Below are 13,276 nucleotides of genomic sequence, written 5' to 3' on the forward strand. Positions count from 1 at the left end.
CATGGGGGCAGTTACACTTATGCTGTTCTCATGATAGTGGGAGAGTTCTTATCAGATCCGATGGTTTTACAAGGGGCTTTTCCCCTTTTTGCTCAGCACTTCTCCTTGATGCTGCTGTGAAGAAGAGCATGTTTGCTTCCCCTTCTGCCATGATTGTAAGTTTCCTGAGGCCTCCCCAGCCCTGTGGAACTGTGAGTCAATTAAACCTCTTTTCTTTATAAATTACCCAGTCTTGGGAATGTCTTTATTTGCAGCATGAGAACGGACTAATGCAACCCCTTAACCTACAAAAAAATAAAAAAGATTGTTATTCTCCATAAGATGTACTGTACAAAAAGGAAGAGTAGTGATTCTGGAAAAGAGATCATACACAGCACAAAGGTGGCTCTGTAATTAAGCAAAAACACTATACTCTGTACCTCCTCTGTGCAAGGCACAGTGTACCTGGGGTGATAGGATTTGTTCTCAGGGGTTCTGTGACCCCAGTGTAGACTGGGAGACAGGGGAAGGCAGGAGTTATGGAGGGATTGGGGAAAGTAGGGACACTAGGATCACTCTCTCTCTTTCCCTTGCTCCACTTTTGACTAAATTTTGGGGAATGAAACATCCAGGAGAAAAATGCCCTCTGAGCTGGGTTCTCCTTGGGGGTAGTGAGCAGAGATTCAGAAGTGCAGTTTTCTTAACCTCTTCATTCTTGAGACTTTGTGATTGCTCTGTGCTACATTGGGAATGTTGAAAATCTTTTGTTTTTTATTTTTTAAGGTATGTAGGTGAACATTTATTTAGCAGAAGAAAGGAAACTATGATTTAAAATACAGAAAAGTAACAGCAAACACATCACATAATCCAGAAAAAGAACATAAATGCTTTCATTAATTAATTGCCTGACCTACCTCTTTGATATTCATTTCTTACATTTTTTGGTTGCATTCTCTCTTATTATCTTTTCCTATAACAATAATTTTGAAATAACATTTTCTATGAAAATGTGGTCGTTATTAAGCTATTGTCTCTCAACTCCAAACCCTCTCTTCTAGACTCAGTTCTGTGATGCTGGGCTGAGATTCTGAAAACCACTTTTGTGCTTTGTCAGCTAGGTCTGTTAGACTCTGCCGATAGGAGGCACTAGAGGGAGACTGGAACGCAGGAAGAACAGGCAGGAACTTGCTTCTCCTGTTTATTTGCAATTCCTGCCACTATTACCCTGGCAATGGCCTCTCACCACTTGAAGCTACCCCTCCTCTAGACTTTCAAGTCATAGGATTTCATAAATCACCTTTTTTTTTTTTCAAGCTAAAAGTGGCATTTTATTTAGTAAACAATCAGATTGTTTATATACAATCAGTATTGTTTGTAATACTGATTGTATATGCTATAATATACTATTATAGCATAATGCTATAATAGTAACAGAAGCTGATTAAGTCTACAAACAAAACAAAACACAACAAATCTTAAACACTGACAAAAACAGGTACAGATATTAACAGAAAAGATGAGATAATGAACATTGTAAAAATTTATTCTAAAATGTATTTATTCCATTAAAACAATGCCGTAGAGGATGAGAGGGACACTCTGGTTTAATATTTTACCTAAAAGCATTAAGATTTTAAAAAAAGACATAAAATGGGAAAAAAGGAGAGGGGCAAGAATCAGGGGCTAGAAAGGCAGAAAAAAATTACCTATCTTGTTTCAGCTTTTTAGAACTATTTTCTTTACCTATTTTTAATTGTAACCAAAAGCATAGTAAATGATGTAAATATTAATTTATAGAGAAGTTGATAGGTTTTCCTACTTGAATGGGAATATGCGGGGAAAAAACCCTCTAAATTTTCTACTGAAAGAACTAAGTACAGAACAACTGGATAACATTGTGTATTCAGAGAGCACAATTTGGTAAAGACTTTCTCAGGCACGAAACAGTACTTGTGTCTTCTTAACGAAAAAAATTTCCAGTTAAGTTTTTAATGAGGAGAACCTTTGGTTTCTGTCTCTCAGCCACTTAGTTTGGACCATTTTGTGCCCTAAATCATGTCACTGAAATCTGGTTAGAATGAACTGCTTGGCAATGATTTCTTAGATGGGAACCCTCTGACTTCCACGAAATCTTCTACTCAGCCAGGAATGACTCACTTCTCAGCAAAGGACCCTGTAGAAGGTGGTGATAATGGAGACAGATGTGGTTTCTCTGGTGCCGTACTCAAAGATTCTCTCATGTGCTAGGAAGGGCCAGAGGAGAGATTAGCCATATAGTTTGTCTCCATATTAAGAGGGTAAACCATAGAAATTTAGTTTTTCTGATCAAACACTCTCTGCCAGTTCACCTTTTTGGGAGATTGGGAGAGGAATGAAAACCTCAGAAAAATTTGTTCTTTCCTTTTCTTGCTGGTCATTGATTTATTGCTTATATCACATCCAGTGTGGGCTGGCAGTAGGAGATCTGTGCCCTGCCCAATCATTCAGAGACCCAGGTTCCTGCTACACCAGGAGTCCCCAAACCCAGGCCATGGACCGCTACTGGTTCGTGGCCTGTTAGGAACCGGGCCACACAGCAGGAGGAATGGGTGTGGGTGAATGAGCGAAGCTTCATCAGTATTTACAGCTGCTTCCCGTCACTTAAATTACCACCTGAGTTCTGCCTCCTGTCATGCCAGTGATGGCACTAGATTCTCCTAGGAGCACAAACCCTATTGTGAACTGTGCATGCGAGGGTTCTAGGTTGCATGCTCCTTATGAAAATCTAACGTCTGATGGCCTGTCACTGTCTCTGACTCCCATCACCCATAGACAGGACTGTCTAGTTTCAGAAAAACAAGCTAACCTCTCCCACTGATTCTATATTATAGTGAGTTATATAATTATTTCATTATATATCACAATGTAATAACAGAAATAAAGTGCACAATAAAAGCAATGTGCTTGAATCATCCTGAAACCACAACCCCCCATCCTGCACCGCCTGGTGCCTTCCACGAAACAGGTCCCTGGTGACAAAAAGGTTGGGCACCACTGTGCTACACCATTTCTTAGAGCATTCGAATCCTACACTGAAGACTTTGCCTCTTATCAGCAGATGATGAATGAGAGAGAGAGTATGAAGGATTTCCAGAGATTTTATGGGTCCAGTCCTAAAGTGATATGTATCACTTCCACCACAGTTCATTGGGAACCTGGATTCTACAATTCTGCAAGGGAACCTGGAAAAAGTAGTCTATTTGCCCCAGAAGAAAAGGCAATGGAGTTTTGGGAATACACAGCATGGTCTCTGCCATAGACACCCTGTTAAGTTTTGATTGGAACATTAGTGTAAATATTTCTTTAACAACCGGCAAGCTGCAGGTTGTAGGTAATAGATTATTAAACCCTTTTCCCTTCTACATAAGAATTTAACCTTTGGTTAACTTTTTATCTCTGTTTCCCTGGAAACCTGATAAAGGAAGAATGTCAAACTATGCAGCCAGGCAAGATTGCTTATGACAAAAATGACCCCTGGTTGGTAAATTGCATTAAACTGGAAGAACTATAAATATTTGATAGAAAGCCAGAGCTGTAGGCTTCTCTGAGTATAATGACTCTTGAATAATAATTGGACATGTCCCTTGGAAGAGTGCTGGAAGCTATGTCTGTGGAGTTCTTACAGAGAAATTAGCTCCCACAGGATACGAGGATTTTAAGTCAGGGGACTTGTGTATTCATCCCCTGTGAATCTAGCTCTCTCACTCCTGAGCTGTCACCTTGAAACCAGTCCAAGTAACTCCTCAGTAGCTGTGTGGACTGCTTCAAGCTTCATGGATGGTCACAAGGACGACTCCAAGGAAGAAAAATGCCTGAAGCTCCCCTGATGGGGAGCTACGTTCCCGTCTTGGGCACACTTGTGTCAAGTGGGAGCCATGACCACAGAGCTGACTTATTTGTTAGATACAAACATATAGTGCCTTGGGCCCACATTCCTTTTGAGGGCCCATGAAAATGCATTTTTTTTTTTTAATCAGAAGAAAAATACTTTAAGGTGAAAGTGATGTTTTGATATGTAATATTAATGTATTTATTTTTACACCAATGCAATTGTACCATATACTTTTTACTATTTTTTTATTTTTACAAAAAACGGGGCCCATGAAGGTCATATCATGGCCCTGTATGAGGGCCTCATGAGGCTGGCCTGATAGCTTGGTAGATCGTAAAGAGACCCCCTGATGGCTGATACACATGGAATAGTTGAAGTTTCAAAAAATGAATCTTTAAAAAATAGCACATTTAAGTAAAATACGATAACTAAAATACTTGTGTCAATGTCTCTGTTACTCTTTTGGGGTGAACATACTGTGTGGTGAGTCTGGAAGATTCTTTTGTTGACTTAAATGTTAGCTCTTGAGGAAAAGCAGTGAGTATAGCAGCAGTTCCTGACATAATATATAATAAGTCAGATACAATCTTGAGAAAGTAGTGTAACTACAACATCTTGAATTTGGTGCACCTTAAAAATGACCTAGGATAGCAGTTTCCAAGAAAATCAAGTGGTAGCCACAGTCACATCCCTATCAGCTGGGGCTGCTGACCTTGTTTTTGCTCGTTGCTGTTGGCATAGCTGGGACCTCCTCAGTTCTGCTAGTGAAGATGCTTGCTTCTCCCTTTTCTGCAAAATTGACTCTAAACAACCAGCCTCTCAGAAAAACCAGGCTTACTGGGAGGGTATTCATTTTGTTTCAACTCAAGACAGCACAGAAAACATCTGTTCGAAATTGCTCATGGCTTTGACTAATCCATGGGTCATTTATTTTTATTTTTTGCTATATGATGACTGTTTTTTCTCCTTTCATCTTCTTAAAGCAAACAATGTATTTGTCAATTTTAAAATGGTTCATTTGTCTGTCTATTCATCCATCCATCCATCCATCCATCCATCCATCCATCCATCCATCCATGCTTCAATCCAGGAGCAAATTCGTTTTTAAAAATTTGAGTATAGCCCCTTCAACTCAATATGAGGAAGGCGAAGCCCAAACACATTAACACGTTTGCCTGAGTTCACACAGCCAATTAGAAGCAGACTCAGGACAGAGCCAAGTTTCCTGGCCCTCAGTTTAGTCCTATGCCACGCTGATTCCTTCAGAAAGGATGCTAGCAGGTCTATTAGAAAGAATCAGGAGGAGGAACAGAACTTAGCACTTGGAAAAGAACAGCTGGAGGCCAGGGCTGGGGATTGCTGACAAAAGAGGCCAGGCCTAAAGTCTGTTCAGAGAGCCATATTTCACTGGGCACAAGATTAATCAAGCCTTCTTAGGCACTGCTGGTTCGAAATGCTCTTGTTCAACATGCTGGAGGCAAAAAGTACAGTATGCGTCTGTGGAAGGTTTTCTGCAGCTCAGCCCTGCTCTTCGAGATGCATGCCAAGGTAAGCCATGTGAAAGCCATACAGTATTTTGTCTGAAAGCCCCGTATAAGCTCCCTGCCCTGAGACATCTGCCTAATACCCTCCTGGTGTTGCAGCTGAGGAATGGCATCGCATCACACACTGTGGCATTTAGTGGGGAGATTAAACCTTTCATTAAACTGAGCATTTGCAGTAAGAAATGGAAGGGCAAGAAGACTTTCTGTGGCCAGGCGCAGTGGCTCATGCCTGTAATCCCAGCACTTTGGGAGGCCGAGGTGGGCAGATCACCTGAGGTCAGGAGTTCAAGACCAGCCTGGCCAACATGGCGAAACCCTGTCTCTACTACAAATACAAAAAAAAAAAAAAAAAAAAATTAGCCGGGCATGATGGCACGCACCTGTAGTCCCAGCTACTTGGGAGGCTGAGGCATGAGAATTGCTTGAATCTGGGAAGCTGAGGTTGCAGTCAGTTGAGATCGCGCCTCTGCACTCCAGCCTGGGCGACAGAGTAAGACTCCGTCTCAAAGAGAAAAACAAAAGACTTTCTGTACAGGCACAGTTGGGGGCTTAGGTTTCCAGTCTACATAAGCGACCAACAAACCCAGCCTTTTAAAATAAATGGGTGTCAGCAATAAACCTTCTGCCCCACAGCAGCTAACAGGACACTTAGCTTTTGAAAGACACCCTTTCTGTGTAGCCCATGTCCTAACAAAGGAAAAGCTAAAATGTTGCAAAAGAGGATGAAGAAAACGCCTCTTTTGTTCTTTACTGTGACAATGGCTATGATAGCAAATACTTACATAGTTCTATCTGGATGTCAGATACTATGCTAAGAAGTTTTTTCTTTTTTGTTTCTGAGAAGGGGTATCACTCTTGCCCAGGCTAGAGTACAGTAGCACAATAATAGCTCACTGCAGCCTAGAACTCCTGGGCTTAAGTGATCCTTTTGCCTTAGCCTCCCTAGTAGCTGGGATTACAGGTGCCTGCCACCACACCCAGCTAATTTTTTAAAATTTAAGAATTTTTTTAGAGATAGAGTCTTGCTGTGTTTCCCAGGCTAGTCTTGAACTCCTAGCCTCAAGTTACTCTTTCACCTCAGCCTCCCCAGTAGCTGGGATTACAGGTGTGAACCACTGCACTCAGCGTGTTCTAAGAGTTTTGCATGTATTAATTCACCAAATCGTTAGAGAATTTTTATGAGAGAGCTACTATTATTAGCTCCTTCTTAGAGAGTAGGAACCAGGCACAGAGAAGTGAAGTCGCTTGCCTAAGGTCACACAGTTAGCAGAGGGGACAGCTGGGCTGTGAACCCCGATGCTCTGGCTTGAAAATCCGTTCTGTTATCCTCTGTGCTAAGTTCCCTCTCACTAAGAATTAAAAATGTAAGAAATGCCATTCTAGATAGCATGTACAGTCTAGGATCCATCTAGCCATCCATCTACTCACCTACTAGGTGGCAAGCACTGAGCTAGCCCATGCAGATACCATGGTGATCAAAGACAGGCGCTGTCTCCAGTCTTGGTGACATGTTCCTTAAGGCAAGAGCTTCTGTGGTTGCCTCTTGATCCCCATTGCCCCCACTCTCCAGGCTGTGAAAAGGTCCTGGCTGCCCGGGAGGGCCAGGCCTGTGGTGATGTTCTGGGATTTATTTCTGGAGGTCTAGTACAGATCCCACTCCTCTGACCCCTCTAGAGATTTTATATGCCCGATGTAACACAGTTGGGACAACTTCTCCTTAAAATGACTAGATGGTGTCTGTTTTGTGCATCTGAACTGTGACTGACACATTTTCCTAAAGGGGTAATGGATAAAGATTAAAATAAGGGGTGCCTCTAGTCCTAGGAAGGGAAACAGGAGTGGCTCTGAGACTAGTGCATGTGCATCACAGCAGGAGCGAGGGCCACTGGGAGGGAAGGTGGGGCCAGTGGGGGCCCAAGGCCTAGAGCCTAATGTGCAGCATAGGTCAGACCTGGAACAGAAACCCAGGGCCAGGTCAGCTAGTGCTCTCCCATGTGACCGGGGAGCCCAGGGCATCTCAATCAGATTCTGTCTGGAGATAGCATGGAGCTGCGTAGAAAGTACAGATTTCTTCTGGAGCCACAGGGCTGAGGACCAAATTGGGAGACGGGATAAACAGAAGATTGTTCAGCCAAGGACTATTTTTTAAAAACCGGACACACAGCTGGACTCTGCGTCTAATCTGGACACTTGTACTTTCCTATGTATGCATATTTTGTGTCCCAATAAATCCCCTGATCTGTAATAAAGATATATATATTGTACTTAAGATGCACCTAACAAATATTTATTAAGCATCCACTATGTGACAGATGCCACTCTAGGTACTGGGGATATGGCAGTGAACAAAACCCATAAAAATATCCCTGTTCTCACAAGGCTTACACCTGTAATTTAAAAATATTTTAAATTTGAAAAACACTGAAAACCCCAGAGAGGTAAAAATTACCCATAACCCCATTAAAAAATGTCATGTATATAGAATATGTAAAAATAAAGCAAGAAATCAGTGTTTCTCCTTACCCATCCAACCCTACACATCCACCATAAGGTAACCATTATAATTTTTTCCTAAATTTTAAAGACATTAAATATATATACCTATGAAATATTTATTTTATTCTATTTTTATAAAAATAGAATAATGCTTTACAGAATGACCTACATGTCCCCCCACTGCCACCCAATTGATCATTTTGTTTCAGTTTGAGCTCCCCAAGAAGTGGACCCTGGGCCAAGGATTCAAACACACACCCTGCTCAGCAGATCTAGGTCTATTCCATTCGTCGTAATGGTTGCACAGCATTTCACCATGTGTCTGCATCATTACTTATGTAATCCCCCTCCCAATGTACACACATTACCCTACCTCCACCTCACTTCCCACTCACTGATGCTTAGGATTGTTGGGAGGGTGTTGACGTTATTGACTCTTGTAAGGGGGGACATATACAACAAAGGGAAACTCCATTTTCCAAAGGCCACTGCCGCAGGACAGGGTTTTGAAGCCTGGAGACACGGCAGCGTTGGCAGCAAGGAGATGAGGTCTAAGAAACTCATCATTGTCCTTATCGTGCGAAGATACAGAGCTAATCCATGTTTACGTGAAGTTGGCCAAATCAGTCACCCGGATGACATAAAATGGAAAAGACCTCATTCATTCAGTGGTTTATTTTCTCTTTGCCAACTACACCAGCCACTTGCTTCTTGACATTTTTGGTCTTAATGCATCATATATCACTAGTTCTAGCATGTCTTTTGGAACTAGGCCACATTATAGTATTTAAGATCGCTGATTTTTTAAAATGACAAAACTACATATGATTATTGGAGTGATTTTATCTGTATTTTGTGGCCGTGGCATTCTCGGATCTTTGAGTAAAGGGTGAAAATCTTTATGTTTCTAAGCAGAGTGACAGTTTCTAAGGTCTTCAGTATCTTGGTAGGTGACTTCGGATGACCATCGGCACCATCAATCAACACTTCTAGAATCTCCATGAGAACCATATTATAGTCGGGGAAGAGGTTTTGGGCTGGCAGCAAAGATCTGGCATCCGCCCCTGGCCATCTGCATGCCTGTGGCACGTTACTTGGCCTTCCTGGATCTTGGAATAATAATGCCTCCCTGGCATAACTTTTGGCAATCAAAGTAAAAATCCAATGTAGAAGCGCTCTTCAGATATCAGCTCCCAAACAAATACAGGATACTGGAGGAAGAATCTGGATTGTGCTAGGCTGCAGTGGGTAACATTAGCTCAAGTCTCCCTTAAAGAGTCGGCACCCTGAAGCTGAACTCCTCCCCACTAACAGCACAGGCAGCTCTCCAAAAAGCCTTAACGAATAAAGTTGATTTTACTAAAGGTTTTATGGAGAAATAAATAAGATTTCATCTTATTTATTTATATAAAATAGATGGATGGATATCTATTTATAGAAAATAGTCATCTTTTCCATCAGAAACATTTGTTCTTCTCTGAGAGCTCATCTTTGACCACCAGGAACCTTAGTTCTGTCTCCTACCTTGTCCAACAAAGACTCCCAGCCTCAATGGCTCTAACCTTTCCTTATTGCTTAAGCTTCCCTTTGGATCTTCTATGTACTTTCCCCCTCTGAGTTTTTACACAACAATTACCCCTTAATCTTGATAACATCTTCTTACTCAATGGTCAAAAAACATTCTTTTCAGGTCCTCCTGCACTCCTTTGAAAGCAGTGGAGGAATTTTAAATAACACATGTTTTCATCACAAACTTTTTCCCTTGTTGTAACATTATTAGGTGCTTTTCATTATTCTACTTGTTCAAAATATTTATTGACTGGTTAGATCCAGATACTTGGGAATCCTCTAAGGCCAGCCCCTCATTTGGTACTTGTAGTCACTGGGTCCCAGAGGAGAGAAGGGACTTGCAGAAGGCTATAGAATCAGTCTACGACAGACCCATAGTTAGAAAGCCGTGGCTGACTCCCAACTCAGTCCTCATCCCACCATATCAAGCCTGGGACATAAATGAATTGAGAGGCTTTCAGATTCCATGGGACCCAAAACTCTGAACTAAAAGAGAACTTGGAGTTTATCTGGAACAAACCTTTGATTTTAGGGAGGTTAAAAGGGAACCTTTTCTTGTAGTTATAGTCTCTGAATCCTAGAAGTACAACAGATTAGAAGGTTACTTTAAAGCGTATATACTTGCCTGGTGGGTATGATTTCCAGGAACATATACAGACTTAAACTGTTTCATGAGACTCCGAGCTCCAGCAATATCCCGAAGTGAAGTAAAGAGTTTATCCACAGCAATTTTGGATTTGTGAAATGTCAGGTTAATTGAAGAGTCCCAGTCTGAAAAAATCCAGAGATATTTTCTTGAGTGAGTAAATCTTTAAGTTTTCATCATGATAGCTTGAGCTCGATGTAATGCAGTTGGGAGGTTTTATTTTTTTCCTTATTATTATTATTTACCCTGTTTTCCCCTGGCTGTTTACCAACTGGCCTGTTGCAATCGTCCACGGGCAATGAAGCAAACTGAGTATAAATGCCTTTGACAGGAGTGGAACTCAAAATTGCCTGGGATTGCAGCCACTGGCTTCCTCCCTAGACTGCAGACATTTCTCAGAAAGCAAGCTCCCAGGGCCCATAATCCTCGGAACACAACTTTGGGAAAATACTAGGAGACGCAAAGGAAAGTACAAGAGACTGTTATGATCAAACTCGCTTGCTTGAATCCCACCAACAGTTCCCATAAAGCAGGACAGCAAGAATGAGGAAGATCACAGTGTTGCTCCAGGGACAGAACTCACTGCAATGGGCATCTGTCTAAAGTGTTAACAAAGCACGCGGCACATTTCAGACGGCAGCCATTCAAAGCTGATCAAAGGCAGGGGGACTTAACAAGAAGACGGTTTTCTGCAACCTTCTGTTTCTTTTTCAAACTTAGAAGAACGTATTCTCTGCTTTGTTAGAAGCTCATTCAGAAGAGACACGATCATGGATAAGTTAAAAAAAACAGGAAAATATTAAAAATATGTCTTCTTACCTCTCCCAAATACATCAGCTACATTAACTCATTAATCGTCACATCATCCGTATGCGGCAGGAACTATTGTCTTCTCCATTTTCAGAATAAGGGGACTGAGGTGCAGGTTAAGTAACACCCCTGAAAGCAGGTGTGTGAAGGACTGACAAGGCCCTGCCCACACCCGCTCAGTCACCCTGGGTGTCCCCTGCAGGAGTGGTAAAGTTTCCGTGTATTCTGACTGCTTCCTACCTCAGTACCTGCATCTCAGGCAGTCTGTCTGTCTGTCTGTCTCTCTCTGCCTCTGCCTCTTCTTGTCTAAGGGCTTTCTCTGATGTAGGAGCATGTTTGGCTTGTATATGTGGCAGGCTGGGAGTGCTGGGGAGTCCACACTCATAGAAATAATCCCATTTTCTTTTCCCGTGGAGGAGTAATTCTGAGTTGTGGTCTGCATAGCCTTTCTGAGGGGCCCCAGAAGGATGGAGCACCCACTGCCCACAACATCAACGCACCGATTAATACCCCCATGAGTGGCTTTCCCTCCTCCCCCGTCTCACTTCCCTACCTCCTGACTGTGCTTTGGGATATCTTTCCAAATTCAGTATTCGCACCCAAATCCTTGTCTCAAGACACCAGTGATTTGAAGACAGGTCTGGCTTAATTTTTTTAGTAATGGCTTTATTGAGATATAATTCATATACTATACAGTTACCCATTTAAAGTGTATAATTCAAAGCTTTTAGTATATTCACAGAATTTAACAACCACCATCACCACCACAATTTTAGAACACTGTGTCACCCCAACAAGAAACCCCATACCTGTTAGCAGTCACCCCCAATTTCTCCCCTCTCCAGCCCCTGGCAATCCCTAATGTGCTTTGTCTCCATGGATTTACCTATTCTGGACATTTCATACAAATAGAATGACAGAATGTGTAGTCTTTTGTGACTGTCTTCTTTCACTTACCATAATGTTTTCAGGGTTCATCCAAGTTGTAACATTAGTACTTCATTTCTTATTGCCTACTAATATTTCACTGTATATAGGATATTCATGTATATGGAATATGGAAATAGCATATTTTATACATCGACTCATTGGTTAATGGACATTTGGGTTGTTTTTGCCTTTTGGTTATCATGAGTAATGCTGCTAGTTTTACATGTACATGTTTTTGTGTGGACATACATTTTCATTTCTCTTGGGTATATACCTAGGAGTAGAACAGCTGGTCATATGGTAACTTTGTGTTTACCCTTTGGGGAAGTGCTAGGCTGTTTTCCAAAATGATTGCACTATTTTACAGTCCCACCAGCAGTGTAAGAGGGTTTCAATTTCTCTACAACCTAACCAATGCTTATTATTAGCTATCTTCTTAATTATAGCTATCCTAGTAGATGTAAAGTGAGGACACATGTGTTGATTTTGACAATAAGAGAAACAGTTTTTAGGGAGTAGAGGTAGATTCAAACAAGCTTAAACTAAAATGGAATGAATCTAACACACATAGAAGCATCCAAAAGAATCCAGCTGCATCAGACACAGCGAGGTGGCACATGAGAAGCTGAGCTTGTACTCTCAGTTACTGTGTGACATTGTATGTAATAACTCTTAAAGGATGGGCAAAAGCCTCTGATTAGTCTTCATCTCCTGGTTTCCAGAAATGTCCAACCCATTGCCATTAAAAAAAATCAGGCTGTACGTGGTGGCTCACACCCGTAATCCCAGCACTTTGGAAGGCCGGGGTGAGTGGATCACTTGAGGTCAGGAGTTCAAGACGAGCCTGGTCAACACGGTGAAACCCTGTCTCTACAAAAAATACAGAAATTAGCTGGGCATAGTGGCAGGCCGCATATAATCCCAGCTACTTGGGAGGCTGAGGAATGAGAATTGCCTGAGCCCGGGAGGTAGACGTTGCAGTGAGCTGAGATCGTGCCACAGCACTCCAGCCTGGGTGACCACAGCGAGACTGAATCTCAAATAAATAAATAAATAAATAAATAAATAAATAAATAAATAAAAGTGTGGTCAAGCTCAGTGAGAGGATGCCTCCTCACGTCAGTGTACCCTACACACATGGGATTCATAGACTGCAGGGGACTAGGGGGAAAGGGGAGAATGAAGGGATTCAGGAAGTTCATGGGAGCCTCCTGGAATTCTATGCCAAGCTTTGAGGAAAGAAGAAAATGTGTAGTTTTATGGGAAGCGTGTCTATAATTCCCTCTTGATTCTTTTTTTTTTTTTTTTTTTTGGAGACGGAGTCTCACTGTGTCTCCCAGGCTGGAGTGCAGTGGCGCGATCTCGGCTCACTGCAAGCTCCGCCCCCCGGGTTCACGCCATTCTCCCGCCTCAGCCTCCCAAGTAACTGGG

At 42.0% G+C, this 13,276-nt stretch overlaps 1 protein-coding gene across 4 annotated transcripts in view; it reads right to left on the minus strand.

Moving 5' to 3' along the window:
* SCFD2 (sec1 family domain containing 2) overlaps nucleotides 1-13,276 on the minus strand; it is a 556,166-nt gene that overhangs the window by 30,990 nt on the left and 511,900 nt on the right. For all 4 annotated transcript variants that reach the window (XM_031664454.1, XM_031664453.1, XM_017958819.3 and 1 more), the window contains one exon: nucleotides 10,085-10,230. In XM_031664454.1, coding sequence (XP_031520314.1) covers nucleotides 10,085-10,230 — 146 coding nt within the window. The remainder of the gene's footprint in view (nucleotides 1-10,084; nucleotides 10,231-13,276) is intronic.

Source organism: Papio anubis, chromosome 3 (genome assembly GCF_008728515.1).
Source record: "Papio anubis isolate 15944 chromosome 3, Panubis1.0, whole genome shotgun sequence".
Classification (NCBI taxonomy): Eukaryota; Metazoa; Chordata; class Mammalia; order Primates; family Cercopithecidae; genus Papio; species Papio anubis.